The sequence below is a fragment of the Salvelinus namaycush genome, chromosome 1 (assembly GCF_016432855.1).
Source record: "Salvelinus namaycush isolate Seneca chromosome 1, SaNama_1.0, whole genome shotgun sequence".
Classification (NCBI taxonomy): Eukaryota; Metazoa; Chordata; class Actinopteri; order Salmoniformes; family Salmonidae; genus Salvelinus; species Salvelinus namaycush.
Genome location: NC_052307.1, coordinates 38122885 through 38146624, shown reverse-complemented (window position 1 = coordinate 38146624; position 23740 = coordinate 38122885). Strand labels below are relative to the sequence as shown.

The 23740-nt window shown below is 45.7% G+C and overlaps 1 protein-coding gene across 1 annotated transcript in view; it reads left to right on the top strand.

Annotated features, from left to right (window-relative positions):
• The window catches only part of abca2 (ATP-binding cassette, sub-family A (ABC1), member 2), a 91864-nt gene that overhangs the window by 65234 nt on the left and 2890 nt on the right, over positions 1-23740 (top strand). The window contains exons 11-47 of the mRNA XM_038998467.1: positions 235-363; positions 632-799; positions 1371-1467; positions 1765-1938; positions 3099-3201; positions 4241-4355; positions 4862-5052; positions 5741-5891; positions 6306-6510; positions 6681-6839; positions 7082-7262; positions 7682-7894; positions 8124-8320; positions 11003-11187; positions 11646-11858; positions 12234-12354; positions 12724-12773; positions 13156-13378; positions 13646-13864; positions 14185-14287; positions 14477-14802; positions 15106-15319; positions 15429-15534; positions 15708-15819; positions 17114-17174; positions 17349-17523; positions 17734-17849; positions 18185-18332; positions 18580-18703; positions 18812-18944; positions 19536-19656; positions 21215-21393; positions 21889-22030; positions 22222-22356; positions 22666-22769; positions 22998-23090; positions 23518-23620. Coding sequence (XP_038854395.1) covers positions 235-363; positions 632-799; positions 1371-1467; positions 1765-1938; positions 3099-3201; positions 4241-4355; positions 4862-5052; positions 5741-5891; positions 6306-6510; positions 6681-6839; positions 7082-7262; positions 7682-7894; positions 8124-8320; positions 11003-11187; positions 11646-11858; positions 12234-12354; positions 12724-12773; positions 13156-13378; positions 13646-13864; positions 14185-14287; positions 14477-14802; positions 15106-15319; positions 15429-15534; positions 15708-15819; positions 17114-17174; positions 17349-17523; positions 17734-17849; positions 18185-18332; positions 18580-18703; positions 18812-18944; positions 19536-19656; positions 21215-21393; positions 21889-22030; positions 22222-22356; positions 22666-22769; positions 22998-23090; positions 23518-23620 — 5589 coding nt within the window. The remainder of the gene's footprint in view (positions 1-234; positions 364-631; positions 800-1370; positions 1468-1764; positions 1939-3098; positions 3202-4240; positions 4356-4861; positions 5053-5740; positions 5892-6305; positions 6511-6680; positions 6840-7081; positions 7263-7681; positions 7895-8123; positions 8321-11002; positions 11188-11645; positions 11859-12233; positions 12355-12723; positions 12774-13155; positions 13379-13645; positions 13865-14184; positions 14288-14476; positions 14803-15105; positions 15320-15428; positions 15535-15707; positions 15820-17113; positions 17175-17348; positions 17524-17733; positions 17850-18184; positions 18333-18579; positions 18704-18811; positions 18945-19535; positions 19657-21214; positions 21394-21888; positions 22031-22221; positions 22357-22665; positions 22770-22997; positions 23091-23517; positions 23621-23740) is intronic.

Here is a 23740-nt window from a genome sequence, read left to right as displayed (position 1 = left end):
GGCAAAAAGTAGAGGGAATGGCCACAGAAAGGACTCAACAGAAAAGGACAGTTGAAAGGACGTGGATAGAGTAACGAGACGCTCATGGGACTGGGATAGCTCTGCTTCAGGATGTGGCTTGCTGACACTGAGAAGCCTCAGCACCAGCAAGCTGCACGTAACATCCTGGACCAGAGCTAGGCCTGGGATAGCTTCTTCTGTGTCGGTGACCCGTGACTCTGCTTCTGTGTGAAGGCCAATGAGACATTTGCATTTGTGGGGAACGTGACTCACTACGCCCGGGTGTGGCTCAACATCTCTGCCCAGCTCAGGACTTATCTGGAGGAGGGCAAGCTGCACCACCACCTGGCCTGGATGCAGCAGGTAACACACAGCTTTTACCTCTCTTCATATACAGTAACAGACACTATTCACCTCACCTCATAAGGTAATATTGTCTGATAAATGGCATAAGATTTAACTGGCAATCTTGAAAAAATGTATTGTCCCCCACACCGTATATTAATACAGTCCATATCTTGCCTGATAAGCCCATATGTACACTGTAACATAAACAGATACACACTACTGGACAATAAGCCCATGGATATGCCTACCTGTGCATTAACTCCTTATGTATTCCTCTTCCTAGTTGACCTCTGACCTACGTGGTCACCCGGAACTGCTGAATGGGACAGACAGTGATCTGCTGCGTGGTTTGCTGGAGGGCAACTACACCCTGCCCAACACCTCCACCCTGCTGGAGCAGCTGGACACCATTGACAACGCCGCCTGTGGCTGGACACACTTCATGTCCAAGGTCAGTATGAAACTTGAATGAAAAAGAAAGAAACACACAAACACACACACAAAAAAACCCACAGAGGAATAGTAAATCTAGTAGAAGTAGTCCTGGTTGGAAAGAACGCTCAAGGTCACTATCCATTACATGAGAGCTTTATAAGATTCTGGTGTACGGGCAGGAAGAACTGTAGACATGGGCGTTCTGATTCAGACTGACACAGGAAGAGCAGTGGAACCTGAGTACTGTATATTGATCCGAACACAGACAGCAGGCGTGCAGTAATATGAGCACTGATAATCAGCTCTGGACAAGGATGCAAAGCTCCATCCAATAGTCCCAGGATTCATCCCATATGGCACCCTATTCCCTATATAGTGCACTACTTTTGACCAGAGCCCAGGACAGGGACTATTATTACCGATGTTGCCGATATAGACGTTTCTTGTGCTCTTGGGGGTTGGCGCTGCACTGTGGCTGCCATCTGGTTGGGATCAAGACGGAAAACAATTTTCCATTGACTGCAAGGAAAATGGATCAATGAAGTATTCTTCTTTTTTTCTTATTCTTCTTCTTCTTCTTGTTCCAGGTCAGTGTGGATATCTTCAAGGGTTTTCCGGATGAGGACAGCATCGTCAACTACACACTGAACCAAGCTTACCATGATAACATCTCAGTGTTTGCCAGTGAGTCCACGAACCACTGCAGTGGGCAGACTACTTGATTTAATCATAAGCAAGGATATGACAACTTTACTGTCCATTACATGATCACAAAATGGAAATGTGTCTCTGGCACTCGATTAGGCTTTACAGTAAAACACAGATCGTGGCTAACGGCCAGGCCCAGGTGGCCAGATGGATTTTACGGAAAGGGCAGTGGCTATGGCATGCAGCTAGCCTCCGATCGGAAATAGGTTTCATATTGTGAGGAAATAATGTCAAAGACATAGTGTACATAATGTCCCCTTCCCTCTCATCCAGGTGTGATATTCCAGACCAACCTAGATGGCTCCCTGCCTCCTCATGTCCTCTATAAGATCAGACAGAACTCCAGCTTCACAGAGAAAACCAACGAGATCCGCCGGGCCTACTGGCGCCCAGGGCCCAACACGGGGGGAAAGTTCTACTTCCTCTACGGCTTTGTGTGGATCCAGGGTACGTGACCAGAATCCTCCATGTTGTCTACTGAAATATTGTCAATTCTAGCCAACTCTAGCCAAGTTTAGCCAACTCTAGCCAAGTTTAGCCAACTCTAGCCACATTTAGCCAACTCTAGCTAACTTTAGCCAACTGTAGCTAACTTTAGACAACTCTAGCCAACTTTAGCCAACTCTAGCCACATTTAGCCAACTGTAGCTAACTTTAGCCAACTGTAGCTAACTTTAGCCAACTGTAGCTAACTTTAGACAACTCTAGCCAACTTTAGCCAACTCTAGCCAATTCTATCCAACTCTAGACAACTTTAGACAACTCTAGACAACTCTAGCCATTATCATCAGCATCACAGCCACAAAGGCATTAAACGGATTCTTCTGGATTTTGGCAATGAGGCACTTTATCTATTTCCCCAGAGTCAGATGAACTCGTGGATAACTTTTTTATGTCTGCGTCCAGTATGAAGGAAGTTAAAGGTAGTTTCACGAGCCAATGCTAACTAGTGTTAGCACAATGACTGGAAGTCTATGGATATCTGCTAGCATGCCAAAATCACAAAGTATCCCTTTAACCAAAGCAGAATAGATTGGCACCTGGGCTATTTCAAATGAATTAATATGAAGAAAACTGTTGGCTCTAATTAGTGTTTTATACATAATTAGAATGCTGGTATGGCATTTCACAATGTTGTGTCGTTGATATGTTTCTCATTCCCCTTGCTTAGTAGTGAAGAAGACGTCTCAAAACTCAAAGCTGTACTTGTTGTTTCAGCGTTATCTGCCGAAGGCAAAACTATAAATAGGCTATACTGTACATAGACTATAAATCAACTGACAAAATCAGGTTCACGGAGGACACAATTGTTATGTCAAACAAATTTTTTGCTTGTGTTTTATTAAGATAAGGGTTTATTGGGGTAAACTGCTTACCCTAGTGATCTTGAGGTAGGCACACCTGTGTGGGTACCAACGCCAAGCTGCAGATCCAGCACATTCTCTGTATGTTTTGGGGAAAACTTGATGGGCCCTGTCATCTCTGCTGTGTGTGTGTGTGTGTGTGTGTGTGTGTGTGTGTGTGTGTGTGTGTGTGTGTGTGTGTGTGTGTGTGTGTGTGTGTGTGTGTGTGTGTGTGTGTGTGTGTGCGCGTGCGTGTGTCCTCAGATATGATGGAGAGAGCCATCATTAACACGTTTGTGGGCCATGACGTGGTGGAGCCTGGCAACTATGTTCAGATGTTCCCTTACCCCTGCTACACAAGAGACGAGTAAGACTTGGAACTCTCTCAATATACCTCTCCTCTACTCACATTGGGTTTTTCTTATAGTTGCTCTGCCCTGGGACTGTGGCCAAAATAACCATTCATTCTGGCACTATTGCTGAGGTAATCAAATTACATTGGCCCTGCACATTTAGATAGATAGACATATAGATAGATGGATGGATGGACGGATAGATAGATGGATAGATAGTACAGAACATTATAAGTCAAAGACTGAAGTACATTTAAAATGTCAAACATAGCCTACATATTAGTACATAGAGTACACACAATATCTAGGTCTAATACATAGTACAGTGCAAATTACAATACAAGATATATAAAATGCGTGTGTCTCTTCACAGTCCCCTTTTATCCGTTTTTTAAAACTGTTTTTATTGCTAGCTTGAGTTACTTGGGGTGGCAGAGAGTTCCATGTAGTCATGGCTCTATTTAATACTGTGCGTTTCCCAGCCTCGGTTCTGGACCTAGGGACTGTGAAGAGACCTCTGGTTGCATGTCTTGTGTTGTACCGATGAGTGTCCAAACTGTCTGCCAACTGCTTGAACAGACAGTTCTGTACCTTCAACACATCAATACCTCGCACAAAGACCATTAGTGATGCAGTCAATCTCTCCTCAACCTTGAGCCAGGAGAGATTGACATACGTGTTCCTGACACTTACCCTCCCGTGTACGTCTAAATGCAATACGTGCTGCTTTGTTCTGGACCAAATGCAATTGACCTATGTCCTTTGCCGCACATGACCACATACCTGGGCAGTAGTCCAGGTGCGACAAAACTAGGGCCTGTAGGACCTGTCTGGTCGACTGAGATGTCAAGAAGGCAGAGCAACGCCCTATCATGGAAGGACCTCTTCTCATTTTAGCAACCATTGAGTTTTGACCGTGAACGCTTGCTACCTAGGGTTACATCCAGCAGTTTAGTCTCCTCAACTTGCTCGACTGCCAAATGATTCAATAACAGATCTAAATGAGGTTTAGCATTGAGCGAGTGATTTCTCATGTCTGTCGTTGGTCCATAGCTTCCTGTTTGTGATCGAGCACATGATGCCTCTGTGCATGGTGATCTCCTGGGTCTACTCTGTAGCCATGATGATCCAACACATTGTGGCGGAGAAGGAGCACCGGCTCAAAGAGGTGAGGCTGCCTGCAGCTGCCTGCTCACCTGTCTACACTAGGCTCTCGGTGTGTGTTCCAAATGGCAACCCCTTTGTAGTACAATACTTTTGACCAGACTTCTAGTCAAAATTGGTACACTATATAGGGAAAAGGGTGGTATTTAGAATGCATCTCCTATCCAATGTCTGTCTGTCTGTGACATTGAAGCAGCAACACTAAAGCCATCTACTCTCTGCCTTTGTTCGGCATCCTATAGCAAGATGATGTCACTCGTATTTATTGCCTCTCTTCTGTCCCCTGCTGGAGAAATATGGATTTCAATTAAATGTTTTTCCAAGTTGAATTCCTATGATAATATTGTATGAGTTTTTTTTTTTTTCATATTCAGAATATTTTGTTTCATATCTGGGGAGGGGGTGGGGGTTGAGGTCACATTCACATCCATATGAGTGACTGTAAGAGTGTAAATAAGAGGAATAACCTCTTCTGGAAAGTAACCTGTATCCTCCCTGCCTGGCCTGTAGGTGATGAAGATGATGGGCCTGAACAACGCGGTCCACTGGGTGGCCTGGTTCATCACTGGCTTTGTCCAGTTGTCCATCTCAGTGACGGCCCTGACGGCCATCCTGAAGTACGGTCGGGTGCTCCTCCACAGCGACATCTTCATCATCTGGCTCTTCCTCTCCATCTACGCCATCGCCACCATTATGTTCTGGTAATGGCACCACTGCTGCTCTGACGTTCGTCTAGTAAAAAGCACGAGTTGACACACAGCCAAAATAGTAGGAGAAGTGCAGACGAACATAATATTATACTATAAAGAAAGTTGCACACTGCTCTTTCAACCATTAAATCATTGGGAGCATATGTGCAGCTTTCAACTTTTGTCCCAGATAGAAGTTGCCATGGCCTTAGGCACAGATATAGGATCAGTTTACCTTCCTGAAATCTTCACCGTTATCGGGGGGAAATGTGAAACTAACAGTGTCTAGGGGCATCTGCAACTTCTGCTTTGACTGGTTTCCCTCTCTCTGTTGTTGCAATCCTCGCTGAAAGCCGTGATATCAAAGCAGCAGTGACGTCACACACATTCAGGGTGTTAGAGATGAATCTAATGAATCACTCACCATGAGTCACTATAATATTTAACGGTTGATTTGATAAAAGTTCAATCCCAGCCCCCATACCCGCAGGAGGCCTTTTGCCTTTTGGTAGGCTGTCATTGTAAATAAGAATTTGTTCTTTACTGGCTTGCCTAGTTAAATAGGTTAAATTAAATAAATAAATAAAAATACATCTCCAGGCTATTGTCCATTGGGCGAAAGTGTTTAGAAACAAGATTAGTAAATGCCAACAGTATTTCTCTCCTTTCTGTCTGTCTGTGTCCTGTCTGTGTATGTCAGTTTCCTGGTGTCAGTGATCTACTCCAAGGCCAAGCTGGCGTCAGCGTGTGGTGGGATAATCTACTTCCTCAGCTATGTCCCATACATGTACGTGGCCATCAGGGAGGAGGTGGCCCATGACAAGATCACGGCCTTCGAGAAGTGTATCGCTGTAAGATCTGGCCTTTGTTCTCCTCCCTGTCTGACTCTCTCCCTATGCTTTATTCATGACAGGGAATTTTTTTGTAAGTCATAAACTGTGCCCATGTCTAGACTGTCTGGATATATTTAATGAGAGAAACATGACCCCAGGCTCATGGCTAGATTTCGTTATTTGTCTCTTTCACTGAGTCAAATGGCCTGTTTCTGAGTGTCAAAGGTGTATCAAAATGTATCAAAATGTCAAGCAAAGTAGTTGAAAGTCAGGAAGAAACCAGACTTCAAGAGTCGTGAATTGCAAAATTCTATTCTATTCTCTGACAATACCAGTCTGAATCAGTCAGCCCTTGAAAGACATTGATCTTCATAAATGTCAATAGCTTTTAACAGGTCCATTGTCCTTATTCCCATTTTCTCCTCTCTCCAGTCTCTTATGTCGACCACAGCGTTCGGACTGGGATCTAAGTACTTTGCTCTGTACGAGGTGGCTGGGGTTGGTATCCAGTGGCGCACCATCAACCAGTCACCTGTAGAGGGCGATGACTTCAACCTTGGCCTGTCCATGATGATGCTCATCATCGATGCTAGTGTGTATGGAGTACTCACCTGGTACATAGAGGCTGTGCACCCAGGTAAACAGTCAACATCCAATATGGATTTCCATTTTTCAAGTGTTTGGCTGCTAACTTAAATCCCTCCCTTTTGTGTCCCTGTTTTGTCACTGACTGTCTGAATATGTTTATGGAAGCAACTGGGCTGAATCACAAATGGGGTTTTTCACCCATTCTCTCCTGTCCTCCAGGGATGTATGGGCTGCCTCGGCCGTGGTACTTCCCCCTGCAGAAGTCCTACTGGCTGGGCAGTGGGCGTGTGGAGACATGGGAGTGTCCTTGGGGGGGAGGGGCCAGGCTGAGTGTCATGGAGGAGGACCAGGCGTGTGCCATGGAACACCGGCGATCTGGTAGGGCCAAGCCTGACCTTGGACTTGGTTAGTGGATAGTTAGTAGAAATATTGTTGATAGGTAGTTGAACATCTACTCAACATCTATAAAGCATTGATTTGGGACTATCCAAATTAGATGTTACCAAAAAATCTCATCTCAAAATAAGGTTCTTCCCTGGTTCTGTAATAGACAGCAGCTTTATCCTCTCTCTCCCTCTCTCTCTCTCTTTCTCTCGCTCGCTGGCTCTCTCTCCCTCCAGAGGAGATGCGTGGTATTGAAGAGGAGCCCAGCCACCTGCCTCTGGTGGTTTGTATAGACAAGCTGACCAAGGTCTACAAGATGGGCAATAAGCTGGCCCTCAACAAGCTGAGCCTCAACCTCCACGAGAACCAGGTGGTGTCCTTCCTGGGACACAACGGAGCCGGCAAGACCACCACCATGTGAGAGAGAGAAATGTGTGTGTGCCCACGTGTGTGTCAGAGGGTCCCCAGTCGTTTGTGTTGTGTTGACGTGTGGATTTACAGAGAGACACGGGGAGATGTGTGTTGTATGTTTTGGTAAGAATTTGTTTGAAGGGCTATTCATCATCTGCTTATAAACCATATTGTAGATGAACTATTTGTAAACAATTGTCATGTAATGATAAATTATAAACAGGCCATGCATAATGTTGGCTATAACATCACCATAACGTTCCCGTCATCTTTCCTTGACTTTCCCATATGATTCCCATAACATCACCGTAATGTCCACAAAATGGCCTTCAAATACAGTATAACCTATGTTTTACGTGTCCATTTCTTCCCTCTCTAACTAACCTTGTCACTAACTACCATTGGTTCTCTACTACGATCCCCAGGTCTATTCTTACAGGCCTGTTCCCGCCCACCTCTGGCTCAGCCACCATCTACGGCCATGACATCCGTACTGACATGGAGCGTATCAGGCAGAACCTGGGCATGTGTCCCCAGCACAATGTGCTCTTTGACAAGCTCAGCGTGGAGGAGCACCTGTGGTTCTACTCCAAACTCAAAGGCATGGCCGAGGAAGACATCCGCAAGGAGATGGACAAGTACGTCACATCCCATTTGGATGGTTTAACCAAGTCAAAGACCCTAAGGTGGAAATTAAACTATCAACATGGCATTAGATTAGGATCTCACCTCTTCAAATTGAAGGGTGTCGATAGTATATAAGTACAGGTGACTGCCATTGAAGGATATGTATAGTTTGGAAACAAATTATACCCATCCACAGCCCAAAATAATGTAAATGACCATGAGTTGTGTGTATGTTGTCAGGATGATAGACGATCTAGAGTTGAATAATAAGCGTCACAGCCTGGTGCAGACTCTGTCTGGGGGAATGAAGAGGAAGCTGTCCGTGGCCATAGCGTTTGTGGGCGGCTCCCGGGCCGTCATCCTGGATGAGCCTACAGCGGGGGTGGACCCCTACGCACGCAGAGCCATCTGGGACCTCATCCTCAAGTATAAACAGGGTGAGACATGATGCGTCAAACTCACACACTAACCCTCGCACACTAACACTCACAACAGGTGAGACATGGGTCAACCACACTAAGATTGTGTCTCAAATGGCACCCTGTTCCCTATAGAGTGCACTGGTTTGTCACCCTGTTCCCTATTGAGTGCACTGGTTTGTCACCCTGTTCCCCATAGAGTGCACTGGTTTGTCACCCTGTTCCCTATAGAGTGCACTGGTTTGTCACCCTGTTCCCTATTGAGTGCACTGGTTTGTCACCCTGTTCCCTATAGAGTGCACTGGTTTGTCACCCTGTTCCTTATAGAGTGCACTGGTTTGTCACCCTGTTCCCTATTGAGTGCACTGGTTTGTCACCCTGTTCCCTATAGAGTGCACTGGTTTGTCACCCTGTTCCCTATAGAGTGCACTGGTTTGTCACCCTGTTCCCTATAGAGTGCACTGGTTTGTCACCTTGTTCCCTATTGAGTGCACTGGTTTGTCACCCTGTTCCCTATAGAGTGCACTGGTTTGTCACCCTGTTCCCCATAGAGTGCACTGGTTTGTCACCCTGTTCCCTATTGAGTGCACTGGTTTGTCACCCTGTTCCCTATTGAGTGCACTGGTTTGTCACCCTGTTCCCCATAGAGTGCACTGGTTTGTCACCCTGTTCCCTATAGAGTGCACTGGTTTGTCACCCTGTTCCCTATTGAGTGCACTGGTTTGTCACCCTGTTCCCTATAGAGTGCACTGGTTTGTCACCATGTTCCCTATAGAGTGCACTGGTTTGTCACCCTGTTCCCTATAGAGTGCACTGGTTTGTCACCCTGTTCCCTATTGAGTGCACTGGTTTGTCACCCTGTTCCCTATAGAGTGCACTGGTTTGTCACCCTGTTCCCTATAGAGTGCACTGGTTTGTCACCCTGTTCCCTATAGAGTGCACTGGTTTGTCACCTTGTTCCCTATTGAGTGCACTGGTTTGTCACCCTGTTCCCTATAGAGTGCACTGGTTTGTCACCCTGTTCCCTATTGAGTGCACTGGTTTGTCACCCTGTTCCCCATAGAGTGCACTGGTTTGTCACCCTGTTCCCTATAGAGTGCACTGGTTTGTCACCCTGTTCCCTATTGAGTGCACTGGTTTGTCACCCTGTTCCCTATAGAGTGCACTGGTTTGTCACCATGTTCCCTATAGAGTGCACTGGTTTGTCACCCTGTTCCCTATAGAGTGCACTGGTTTGTCACCCTGTTCCCTATTGAGTGCACTGGTTTGTCACCCTGTTCCCTATTGACTGCACTGGTTTGTCACCCTGTTCCCTATAGAGTGCACTGGTTTGTCACCCTGTTCCCTATAGAGTGCACTGGTTTGTCACCCTGTTCCCTATAGAGTGCACTGGTTTGTCACCCTGTTCCCTATAGAGTGCACTGGTTTGTCACCCTGTTCCCTATTGAGTGCACTGGTTTGTCACCCTGTTCCCTATTGAGTGCACTGGTTTGTCACCCTGTTCCCTATAGAGTGCACTGGTTTGTCACCCTGTTCCCTATAGAGTGCACTGGTTTGTCACCCTGTTCCCTATTGAGTGCACTGGTTTGTCACCCTGTTCCCTATTGAGTGCACTGGTTTGTCACCCTGTTCCCTATAGAGTGCACTGGTTTGTCACCCTGTTCCCTATAGAGTGCACTGGTTTGTCACCCTGTTCCCTATTGAGTGCACTGGTTTGTCACCCTGTTCCCTATTGAGTGCACTGGTTTGTCACCCTGTTCCCTATAGAGTGCACTGGTTTGTCACCCTGTTCCCTATTGAGTGCACTGGTTTGTCACCCTGTTCCCTATTGAGTGCACTGGTTTGTCACCCTGTTCCCTATAGAGTGCACTGGTTTGTCACCCTGTTCCCTATAGAGTGCACTGGTTTGTCACCCTGTTCCCTATAGAGTGCACTGGTTTGTCACCCTGTTCCCTATTGAGTGCACTGGTTTGTCACCATGTTCCCTATAGAGTGCACTGGTTTGTCACCCTGTTCCCTATTGAGTGCACTGGTTTGTCACCCTGTTCCCTATTGAGTGCACTGGTTTGTCACCCTGTTCCCTATAGAGTGCACTGGTTTGTCACCCTCTTCCCTTTGATGTACACTGAGTGTACAAAACATTAGGAACACCAGCTCTTTCCATGACAGAGACTTACCAGGTGAAAGCTATAATCCCTTATTGATGTCACTTGTTAAATCCACTTCAATCAGTGTAGATGAAGGGGAGGAGACAGGTTAAAGAAGGATTTTTAAGCCTTGAGACAATTGTGGCATACTGTAGATTGTGTATGTGTGCCATTCAGAGGGTGAATGGGCGAGACAAAAGATTGAAGTGCTTTTGAACTGGGTATGTTAGTAGGTGCCAGGCGCACCGGTTTGAGTGTGTCAAGAACTGCAAAGTTGCTGGCGTTTTCACGCTCAACAGTTTCCCGTGTGTATCAAGAATGGTTCACCACCCAAAGGACATCCAGCCAACTTGATACAACTGTGGAACCATTGGAGTCAACATGGGCCAGCATCTCTGTGGAACGCTTTCGACAACTTGTAGAGTATGTACAGTACATGCCCCGACGACATGAGGCTGTTCTGAGGGCAACACCTTCAATATTAGGAAGGTGTTGCTAATGTTTTGTGCACTCAGCGTATATTGAAAGAGAAACGTTTCAACTGTGTTTCTAGGTCGCACCATCCTGCTGTCCACCCACCACATGGATGAGGCTGACCTGTTAGGAGACCGCATAGCCATCATCTCCCATGGGAAACTCAAGTGCTGCGGCTCTCCACTCTTTCTCAAGAGCACCTACGGAGACGGCTACAAACTCACCCTGGTCAAGAAACAGAGTGAGAGCGGAGGTGAGTCTTTTATATGTGTATGAGTGTTTCTCTTTTTCATTTAGTCACAAGCTGTCTCAGTTTGTTATCAATGACAGCCTTCCTCTGTCCCTCACTTTTAGAATATGATGGATTTGTTTTCTTTCAGTGGAGGTTGTTGAGGGGAGGACGGCTCATAATAATGGCGGGAATGGAGCGAACGGCATCAACACATGGAAAGCATGTGTTTGATGTATTTGATACCATTCAACTTATTCCACTCCAGCCATTACCACGAGCCTGTCCTCCCCAATTAAGGTGCCACCAACTTCCTGTGTTCTCTATAATATCTTTCACTTTCTCTTTTAAAAGTCTTTGAACATGTACAGCTAGTATTTGGCTCTGAAAAGTCTCTTTGTCCTCTACTTTTCCCGCTGCCCCACTCTCTGCTTACACCTTATCCTCCTTTCCCTCCCTCCATCCATCATGCTGTGTGTTTGTGCCTCCAGACCAGGTCACCCAGCCTCCCTCCACCCTGTCCCCTTCCTCCTCCTCCCTGCCCCCCTCCTCCTCCTCCCTGTCTCCCTGCTCGGAGGCCCGGGTCACCCAGTTCATTCGTCAGTTTGTGGGGTCCTGTCTGCTGCTGTCTGACTCCAACACTGAGCTATCCTATGTGTTGCCCTCTGAGGCTGTCAAGAAGGGCTGCTTCGAGAGGCTATTTCAGGTACACACTCAGACAGACACAAACCTAGAGATGAAGGTACACCCACTCAGACACAGACACAGACCTAGACATGAAGGTACACCCACTCAGACACAGACCTAGAGATGAAGGTATACCCACTCAGACACAGACACAGACCTAGAGATAAAGGTACACACCCACTCAGACAGACATACATACAGACAAAGACCCACACACTCAGAGAGACACATGACCTAGAGAGACTTGACCCACACACTCAGACAGACAGACAAAGACCTAGACACTCTTTCAGGTACTCACTTAGACAGACAGACTCAGATTGTGTCTCAAATGGCACCCTATTCCCTTTATAGTGCACTACTTTTGACCAGAGCCCATATTTCCTATTCCCAGGCATTGGAGCAAAATCTGGCCATCTTGGCTCTGACCAGCTTCGGGGTGATGGACACCACTCTGGAGGAGGTCTTCCTCAAGGTGTCCGAGGAGGACCAGTCCCTGGAGAACAGTGATGCCGGTGAGACCAAAGAAATATGCCTTTACTTCTACGAGTACACTCAAAATGGCTGCCAGTCCACCAATTATGGCATCATTGACTTGAATAGGGATGTCCATTCTAGTGATTCTATTTTTGTGTGTGGGACCAAAGCTTTGTGTGTCTGTCTGCGGCTACACGGATCAATAAAGTTATTTTGGGAGGGCTTCATTACATTCATTATTTATGATACACATCATGAATTTCATTTCTGCTGAGTTTGCAAACAGTGTTTGCGTTGCCAAATAGCTAAATGCTGACATAGACTTTTCACAAGTTATCTATTTAGTGGTGGTGTTGCAACTCTCTTTAAATGTTAATCATGATCTATTCAATTCTCTCTCCTCCCAGACATGAAGGATTCCCTCGGCGGTATCTCAGTGGGGAAACCTGCTGCTGCAGTGGGTCTGGGGGGCTCTGGAAAGCCACAGGTAGGGATTAGTTCAACACATGCTTTTCAGAATTGATTATTAGTTGATTGCAAAACAGAGTAATGTTCATTTATTTGAACAAATGAAACATTCTAGTAATTTCACAAATGTGTTTATTTTATCTTAGCTTCCCTTATTTTCTAATCGATAAAGACACCCTTGGTTGACTAATTAATGAATCGATGAATCTTAACTTACCCATCTCTCATCCCTGCGATAGACTTGCGTCTGGTCCAGGGGGTGTACTTAGACATCAAGCTGCCACACGCTAACATGAGATGGGCTACTGTTAGGCCGTTCTGGCTCAGACAAGGCTTACTTATTTGACTTGCTTTCTCCCTATCCACAGGAGCCGGGGGCTCCGGCGGGGAGCAGCAGCAGTCTGGAGAGGCCAGAGGTAGAGCTCTCTAACCTGGTGATGAGCTCCAGGCTCAGCCAGAGCCAATCCTCCCTGCGCTCCTCCTCCTCCCTGGGGTCCGTACTGGGGGATGAGGAAGGGCTCTACGCAGACTTCTACGGAGACTACTGCCGCCTCTTCGACAATGGACGGGACCCTCACTCTACCAGCCTGAGGGGTAAGAGTCCCACTGTTGGATCAGGAGACTGAAGGACATCGAGAGGGTGTTACTTAGTGAATACCTTTTTTTTATCTTCATTATATTTAACCAGGTATGTTATTAAGAACACATTCTCTTTTACCACACGTACCTGGCCAACTGGGGGCAATGAGATATATAATATGGTCGGATGAGTTTGTGAGAGTTATTTTGCTCTATGTGAGGCGTTTTTAGGCTTTGCTAATGTCTCTCTCTTTGTCTCGCTCCATCTCTCTCTACTTCCAGCGGATGTGGAGGAGGCCTCCCCGGAGCCTGTGGTCCTGGAGGGGCAGGGCAGCGTCAAGCTGGAGGGCTGGTGGCTGAAGCTACGCCAGTTCCACGGCCTCATCGTCAAGAGGTTCCACTGCGCCAAGAGGAACACCAAGGGCCTCTTCTCACAGATCCTGCTGCCCGCATTCTTTGTCTGCGTGGCCATGACTGTTGCGCTCTCGGTGCCTTCCATCGGTGAGGACAACTACAAGTGACATTACATTTGAACATTTTAGTCACTTAGCAGGCACTCTTATCCCGGAGTGTAGTCAACTAAGTTTAGCAGGAGAAAACAACCACATATCACAGTTATTGCATGTGGACTCTTCTTTGAAATACCCGCTGTGAGCAGAATCAGTGGCAGGAAGAGGAAGAAAAGTGCAGGTGTGAGTGCACGACAGACAAGTACCGTTTGTTTCCCCTCAAGTTCAACTACAGCTGATCTTGAACCTGACTTGGCTGTTTGTCAGTGTTTGTCGGTCATCGTGGCGTGATGTCTGTCTTCTGTTCTTCAGGAGATCTGCCACCACTGATCCTGTCCCCATCCCAGTACCACAACTACACCCAGCCCCGTGGCAACTTCATCCCCTACGCCAACGAAGACCGCCCACAGTACAGGTCAGACAGACATTGGGAGTAGGGGACTGTATGTCACTCATGCTAGTATATACACAATGTAAATGCGCTGTTTTACACATCCATAATCGTATCCTTCTTTCTGACAGGTAACATTCATCTACAGGCCATGGATGTTGTAAAGCTTCCGTCTGTAGCTTTATAACAGCCTCCTGTTCTTCCTCTCCTCAGGAGTAGACTGTCCCCGGATGCCAGCCCTCAGAAGATCGCCAACACGCTGCGTCTGCCATCGGGCGTGGGCGCCACCTGCGTCCTCAAAACGCCCTTCAACAGCACCCTGGACCAGCTGGCACAGACGCTCAACCCCAGCGCCAACAACAGCAAGACCCTGGCCGCCCGCTACTTTGACTCCATGTGTCTGGACTCCTTCACCCAGGGAGTGCCACTGTCCAACTTTGTACCCCCTCCCCCCTCGCCAGCCCCCTCCGATGACCCCGACACTCGCTTTGAGGATGGGCTGTGGAACTTCACTGCCACCACTCCTACCACTGTCAGGGGTATGTCTTTGCGCCCCTCCCACCACCGTGCTCAATGCTCAGGTGGTAAAAACTGTCTAAAAGGATATGCTATACTTCGTATGTAGGATAATGTTTTATCCTATCATACTGTATTATAGTACTTGTACCCTGTGTCATATAATTGCATTATATAAACATTATATAATTGTATTTGATAGCTACAGTAGAGTCCTGTGTCGGCCATTTTGGCTCAGAAAAGGCTTACTTACTCTCCTTACTTACTAGAGTCCTCTACAGTAGCCTCCCTAAAAATCATGCCTCTGTCTATGTGTCTGTCTTCAGAAACGGTGACGTCTCCTCCCACCCTGTCCCTGTTCATCCGGGAGCTGGTTCGTTGTATTTGCTCCATGCAGGGGACGGGCTTCTCCTGCCCCAGCGGGGTGGGGGGGCGGCCGCCCCTTATGAAGGTGGTCACCGGGGACATTCTGGTAGACATCACCGGGCGCAACGTGTCAGAGTATCTCCTCTACACCTCTGACAGACTGCGCTTGCACAGGTAACAGACTCACCGGGGTCGGGCACAGGTAACAGACTCACCGGGGTCGGGCACAGACGCGTACACACACGCTTTAAATGTCTTTTCTCTCTCCCTCCCTCTCTCCTAGATATGGAGGACTCACAGTAGGCAACATACAGAAATCAGTCCCAGCATCCTTTGGGAAAAAGACTCCGCCCATGGTTCGCAAAATAGCAGTCCGCAGATCAGCTCAGGTCAGCAGAAGGGCATTTTCTTGAAAGGGGGAGGGTGTAGTGCACTATATAGGGAAAAGGGGGCCATTTGGGATGCAACTCTAGTGTCAGTTTGATGGACAGGTTTATTATTACACTTAGCTATTTGCGCTGCTGTCTCATTGCCAGTGACAGAATTGTCCCCATCCCAATAGGTGCTGTTCAATAATAAAGGGTACCACAGCATGCCAACCTATCTCAACGTCCTCAACAATGCCATCCTGCGTGCCAACCTGCCTCCAGGCAAGGGCAACCCTGCCGCATACGGTAAGAGATTCTGCCAAAATAAAGGAGACACTTGAATAATTGAGGGATACAAACCACATTGAAAGCAGGTGCTTCCACACAGGTGTGGTTCCTGAGGTAATTAAGCAATTAACATCCCACCATGCTTAGGATAATGTATGAAAATGCCCAGTTGCCCATTGTTTTGGCTACGATGGCTAGAAGAGACCTCCCTGACTGTTAAAGAGGGCTCTCAAAGGAAGGAGCATAGATGTTTTTAAAGGGTCTGTGTGTCGGTGTGTGTGTCACCTGATCTCAACCTAGTTGAACACTTATGGAAGCTTCTGGATGGAGCATTTTCCACCACCATCAACAAAACACCAAATTATAGAATTTCTCATGGAAGAATGGTGTTGCATCCCGCCAATAGAGTTCCAGACACTTGTAGAATCTGTTCTGGCTAGTTGTGGCCCAACGCCCTATTAAGACACTTTATATCGGTGTTACCTGTACGTACTCAGAAGCCTGGTTCCAGATCAGTTTTTTATCTTGCCAACTTCATTGCTGTCAAAGCAATGACAATGAGTGACAACAAAGATTATCTATGTACTGACGAGATACTGGACTGACCACTCTAACAATGGAAATAAATGAAGGCAGACGAGAGGTTGGCTGGATAATTCGAGCCAATGAGAGGGTCGATACGTGTGTGAACAACAGGCACAGCTCCGTTATAAAATATTTTTTCTCAATGTTGGCGGAATGCCACTGGCGTACACTTATATCAATACATTCATAAAAACCTAAACATTACCAACTTCTATTAGATCAAATAAGCCTCACGTAGCAAATTAGCAATTATATTTTATGTTGACCAAATTCCCACTTAGTCTGCTTCACGCTGTATTTTCACACGGACAGATTTAGGGCGGAGTCAAGACTCTTATTTCTCCCTTTTCTTCACAGGTGACGAGGAGTTAGCATTATAGCACAAACAGGCTGGCACTCTGGCTGGGATTATTTGAATTAGGTAGTTGTTTATGTGAAAATGTATTTTCAAAGTTCCTTGTGTAACCGATGTGAAATGGCTAGCTAGTTTGTGGGGTGCGCATTAATAGCGTTTCAATCGGTGACGTCACTCGCTCTGAGACCTTGAAGTAGTTGTTCCCCTTGCTCTGCAAGGGCCGCAGCTTTTGTGGCGCGATGGGTAATGATGCTTCGAGGGTGGCTGTCGTCGATGTGTGCAGCGGGTCCCTGGTTCGGGGCGAGGAGAGGGACGGAAGCTATACTGTTGTTACATCTAAACCATGTTGTTGATGTGTGCTTGGCTCTGCAGGAATCACACTGACCAACCACCCCATGAACCGCACCAGTGCAAGCCTCTCTCTGGACTACTTGTAAGAATTTATGCATTGAGTTACTGTATATTATACTATATATGGTACAACATTTCTGAAAGTACCTGACAGTGTCTCAAATGGCCCACTACTCCCTATTGGGCCCTATATAGGGGATAGGGTGCCATTTGGGATGCAAACACTATCTTAATAAGTTTATTTTGGTCCCTCCAGGCTCCAGGGCACTGATGTGGTGATAGCTATCTTCATCATCGTGGCCATGTCCTTTGTACCAGCCAGCTTTGTGGTCTTTCTGGTGGCAGAGAAGTCGACCAAGGCCAAGCACCTGCAGTTTGTGTCTGGATGTGACCCAGTCATCTACTGGCTGGCTAACTATATATGGGACATGGTGAGGGGGGGTGAAGTTTGTTATTGTGTGCGTTGTGCATGGAAGTAGTCCCTATAGCCGTACTCCCTGAAACAAGTCCTACCAGGGCCTGTCTGTCTTCTCTCTGTTTGTCCTGTTTATCTACAGAGGGTACTATGAATATTTGAGAGATATTGTCTATTTCTGCCAGCCTATCTAACTGAAACTCTTCTGTCTCGCTCTGTCTCTTAGTTGAACTATCTGGTGCCTGCCACGTGCTGTGTCCTTATCCTGTTTGTCTTTGACCTTCCTGCGTACACATCCCCAACCAACTTCCCTGCGGTCCTGTCTCTCTTCCTCCTCTACGGGTGAGTGCACTTCACTGAAGACACATCAGCACTTCTCTTATCTAAGACCCATTATGAGGGATACACAGAAAAATTGCTTTTGGATTTACCGTAGGTAACCTGGAAAAAAAACATAGACAGTGTTCTTTTGATGACATCATTTAAGAACAGTAATGCATTATTCATAACTGTCTTTGACGATATCAAGAAACTGTAATGAATGTTTAATGAATATAGCCTATTATCATACTTTCTTTCTCTCTTTCCCCTCTCTTTCATTCTCTTTCTCTCTCTATTCAACCTTCTATCTATCTCTCTCTCTCCCTCCCTCCCTCCCTCTCTCTCTCTCCCTTCAGGTGGTCTATCACTCCAATCATGTACCCGGCCTCCTTCTGTTTCGAGGTGCCCAGCACGGCCTATGTGTTCCTCATCGTCATCAACCTTTTCATAGGCATCACTGCCACAGTGGCTACCTTCCTGCTGCAGCTCTTTGAGCATGACAAGGTGTGTGTTTTACTCTGCTGACAGTATTGGTGTACTGACAGATTACAGAATTCCTATAACTTTCCCCAAGGTTTTTCTGAAATTCCGTTTGAAAGTTGCCTGAAATCAGGAGGGAAGAAGCAGGAAATCCCGAAACTTCTAAACAGGATTTCTGAAAAACTGAAAGAATTTTTGGAAAATGACCAGAATTTAGCAACCCTATATTGAACATTTCCTCACACCACTGTGTTTTGGTCTCTCCCTGCAGGATCTGAAACTGGTGAACAGCTACCTAAAGTCCTGTTTCCTTATCTTCCCAAACTACAACCTGGGTCACGGCCTGATGGAAATGGCCTATAACGAATACATCAATGAGTACTATGCTAAAATAGGTATTGTTACAGTTCAATTATATTTCAAGTTCCGTACATTTGAATCCTGCCCTCCTCCTGTTGAATTTAATCAATCTATTCAATCTCTCTTATATATTTAACTCTCAGGTCAGTTTGACAAGATCAAGTCTCCATTTGAGTGGGACATTGTGACTCGAGGGCTGGTAGCCATGACAATCGAGGGCTTTGTAGGATTCTTCATCACCATCCTGTGTCAGTACAACTTCCTCAGGAAACCCTTGTGAGTGTGTGTGTGCATGTGTGTCTGCTCGTGTGTGTAGGTGCATGCAATGTGCTATATGTGGAATGTGCATGCATTAGTATGTGTGTGTGTGTGTGTATTACACCAATAAGATCCACTGCAGTGTTCTAGTTCTGTGCAGACTCTGAGTGTGTGTGTGTGTGTGTGTAGACTTCTGGTCCCCACAAGCATAGTAAACGAACAAACATTTGACCAACTGGGGACATTTTGTTAATCCCCACAGAGTCAAATGCTATTTCTAGGGGGTTTAGGGTTAAGGTTATAGTTAGTATTAGGGTTAGAATTACGTTAAGGGTTAGGAGCTAGGGTTAGTTTTAGGGTTGCAGTTAGATTTTTGGGTTAAGGCTAAGGTTAGGGTAAGAGTACGGGTTAGGGTTACATTTAGGGTTAGGGGTTAAGGAAAATAGGATTTTGAATGGGACTGAATTGTGTTAGCTGTACAAAAGTTAGCTGTACAAGACTGTGTGTGTGTGTGTGTGTGTGTGTGTGTGTGTGTGTGTGTGTGTGTGTGTGTGTGTGTGTGTGTGTGTGTGTGTGTGTGTGTGTGTGTGTGTGTGTGTACTGTAACAGGAGAGTACCAGTGAGCAGCCAGCTCATAGAGGATGATGATGTGGATGTGGCCTGTGAGAGACGGAGAGTACTGAGAGGAGATGCTGACAACGACATGCTGAAGATTGACAACCTCACCAAGGTCAGACAGACACAGAGATCCCAATGTGCTTTATTTAGCTTCAGGACCAGAATAGATAAGTGTATAGTAGGTTAAATAGCATTAAGGTCAATTGAGTATCACTAGACACTAGTGGCAATGCTGAGCGATTTGTGCTTCAGGTCGTTTCGCTTCAGTTATTTAAAAAATAATCCCGGTTTTCGGTTTCGATATTTTAAAAAAAACATGAAATGCACTATGCATTATGTGGGTTGAATGCTATAACAACACAGAATAAAACAATGAATAAAAGTCCCATGATGATAGTGACTGCTTACTACCATCATTTATTCACACTACTTTACTTTAATAAAATATTTCAGTTGTTGTGTATAGTAAAACAAAAATATTTAGTGACTTTATTATTTCATTCCAAGTCATCATCTTATCTCTATAAAGCTGCTGTCTGACAACATTTCTATTTTAGTAGTTATTCAAAGTAAATAAGGCATACTTTTATGCCTGCTGACCTATCAATCACTTAGATCAGGGATGGGCAACTGGTGGCATGCCTCTCTTTTGAAGGCCCTCGGATCAATTCCTCGGAGCCCCCCCCCCCCCCCCCCCAAAGAAACATATATATATATCCATATATATATATATTGGAACTCATGCCAGGGTCTCAACTTACTGTTGCGAGTTAGAATAGTAGAATACACAAGGTGCAATTTCGAAATTTGGTTGTTCATCAGCAGTTTCTCTCTTGTTATGTCAGTCATTGACAGTCACTCAATTAGCCCATGTCAGCTAACATTTTATAGATGTAAGTTAATCTAATGGCCAGCTATCTAAACGTAGTAATCATGGTCGAATTACTGGCCGGGGGGCCACCATTGATTTTGGTAGTCAGTCTCACTCAGATATCATATTAAAAACTGCAAACATTTCTCTCCACCCTATGGCAAATTGTGTAGAATCCTCTTCGCTCAATGGCAAAAATGTGTAGAATTGCACATAATTAACTATGAAATGTATGGATGTGGGTACGCAGGCCCGTGAGCAACTGCGGCCCCTCATGATCAAAGTTGCCCATTCCTGACGTAGATAATGTATATTCAGGTAGAGATATTTGATTTAATTTTATTTGAGATACCTCGCGAAGCAGCTGCTCTCTGTCATTCTCTATCATGCTAAGCTATGTAGAATATTGGCCTGTTGGAAACTCCCTACTGCATCGCACAGTTCGGGCTTGATCTGATTTATGTCTAGAGAAATTGCGCAATGTGTGCATTGAGCTCACAGATTATTTTTTTTTACAAATGGAATTAAATAATTTAACTGATGTCATCAATTAGTTGTTTAACAACCGAAAAATAACCAACATTTCGGTTAATCGCTCAGCACTAACTAGAGGCAACATTTCCGTGGAACAGATCTGTGCAAACAATACTATGCACCTCATTGTAATCTGGCAGCATGATTTAAATAGACATTTTTCTTCAACAATGTGCATTACAAGGAGGCTATTTAAACTTGAGAGTTATGTAAAACGCGCAATGCATAAATAGTCACTTCCTTATACCATGCTCTGTGTCACCAGGTGTACAAGTCGAGGAAGATGGGTCGTATCTTGGCTGTGGACCGGTTGTGTTTGGGCGTGCGTCCTGGGGAGTGTTTTGGCCTCCTGGGGGTGAACGGAGCAGGGAAGACCACCACCTTTAAGATGCTGACTGGTGACGAGAGCACCACGGGAGGGGAGGCCTTCATAGGGGGAAACAGGTATTTTACATATACACCAGGTCTTGCGTACCAAATTGCACCCGATTCCCTTTATAGTGTACTACTTTTGACGGGCCCTGGTCAAAAGTAGTGCACTATATAGGTAACAGGGTGCCATTTGGGACGTACCCCAGATGGGTCTTTAATCACAATGCTAACACAAATCTCAATGCTCTATGCTAGTCTTAGTAAAAGTTTATATCAGATACTGGTACTGTAGCCTACCTGAGATTGATACCGAAGTGGTTATTGCTAATTCCAATACACGTCTCAATGTGTTATGCTAGTTTTAGTAATAAATCTGTACATCATGGCTCGTATTCATAAATTGTCTCAGGAGTGCTGATCTATAATCAGTTTAGCCTTTTAGATAATCATCAGTAAGACTATATGGACAGGGAGGACGTGAGCCTCGATCAGTGCTCCTACTCTTAGACGCTTTATGAATACGGGCCCAGGTACTGTTGTTGAGCTGGATCTGTATTGTGTTGTCAGTATCCTGAGGGAGCTGTTGAGAGTGCAGCAGAGCATTGGTTACTGCCCTCAGTTTGATGCCTTGTTTGAAGACCTGACAGCCAGAGAGCACCTGGAGCTGTACACACGCCTCCGAGGCATCCCCTGGAAGGACGAGCAGAGGGTACGGCTACAACACACGCAAACTCTCAAGCGGGCACACACACATGCACATATGCATGCACGCACACACATACAAACGTATGCACACACACACACTCCACATTTCGCATTCAAAATATTATATTACTGTGTGATTTTTCTGAATCGATGTTGTTGATAAGTTCCTCGTTTACTTTCATCTTCCCCTCTCAGGTGGTCTCATGGGCCCTAGAGAAACTGGAGCTCTCCAAGTATGCAGACAAGCCCGCTGGCACCTACAGTGGGGGAAACAAGCGCAAGCTGTCTACTGCCATCGCCCTCATCGGATACCCCTCTCTCATCTTCCTGGTTAGACTCACTCAACCCCATCACCATGTGTGACCCAAATGGCACCCTATTCTCTATATAGTGCACTACCTTTGACCAGGGACCATAGGACTCTGGTTAAAAGTAATGCACTATATAGGAAGTAGGGTGCCATAGGGCTCTGGCTAATTTTTATTTTATTATATTTTTTGTTTCTCTTCATTTAATTTAAAAACAAATATTGTCTTTTGTTTGAAAAATTCTAAAATACTTACAAAAATACATATTCTCCTCTGGATAAGATAGAATACCCTCAGTTCTGATTGTGTCCTGTTCTGTGTGTTTGTCCAGGACGAACCTACTACAGGGATGGACCCTAAGGCCCGCAGATTCCTCTGGAACCTCATCCTTGATATCATCAAGACGGGACGCTCTGTGGTGCTGACATCACACAGGTGAGACACTCATTCTCATCAGACATGTGCTGCATACTGTGTGCTGCAAATGTATTTACTAGTATCTGTATTATTGAAGTGAGTGGGTAAGACGTCTGTTATCCCCTGCCTTGCACTCACACTCACGCTTGTTTTTTCCTCCTGGCACTGATTCTGCTGATAGCGGTGACTGTCAGTATGTCTGCTAAATGACTAAAATGTCAATTGTGAATGTCTCTGACTCTGCAGTATGGAGGAATGTGAGGCACTGTGCACCAGACTGGGCATCATGGTCAACGGCAGGTTCAAATGCCTGGGCAGCATCCAGCACCTCAAGAACAGGTCAGAGGAAGTGCACACTCACTCAGCTAATGCAGGGTGTGGCCTCACTCTTTTGCTCGGCCAACCAGAAGCTGAAGACATTATGGGATGCCAACTAATCTGTAACCATCTTTGAATCCCCCTTCTTTTTTTCTATTTCCTCCATCCTTCAACTTGTCGTTTGTCTATATGGTTACACGACCTGTTATGTAATCTGTGACCCTGTTGAAATACTTCAGAAATGCATCCTTCCTTCCTTATTTCCTTGAGGTAAGCACAGATCCATATGTGGTCAGATAGATGTAAGCAAGGTTACCACCCTGTTACTCTGCCAATCCAACCAATTTAGAGCCGTGATTACTTCAAGGAAGAAGGTTGAATTTCTAAATTAAGCAAACATGGCCTGTGTGTCTTGTCTACTCTCATCGTGGTTGTGTGCCTTCCTTAGGTTTGGTGACGGTTACATGATCACAGTGCGGACTAGAACCAGTGCCAATGTGAAGGAGGTGGTGAGATTCTTCAACAGGAATTTCCCTGAGGCTGTACTAAAGGTACACATTACATTTGCCATTTAGCAGACGCTCTTGTGCTATTTTTTTGTGCTACATTGATATTGATTACTGCATTGTTGGGTTTGGAGCTTGCAAGAAAGGCATTTCACTGAACTTTTG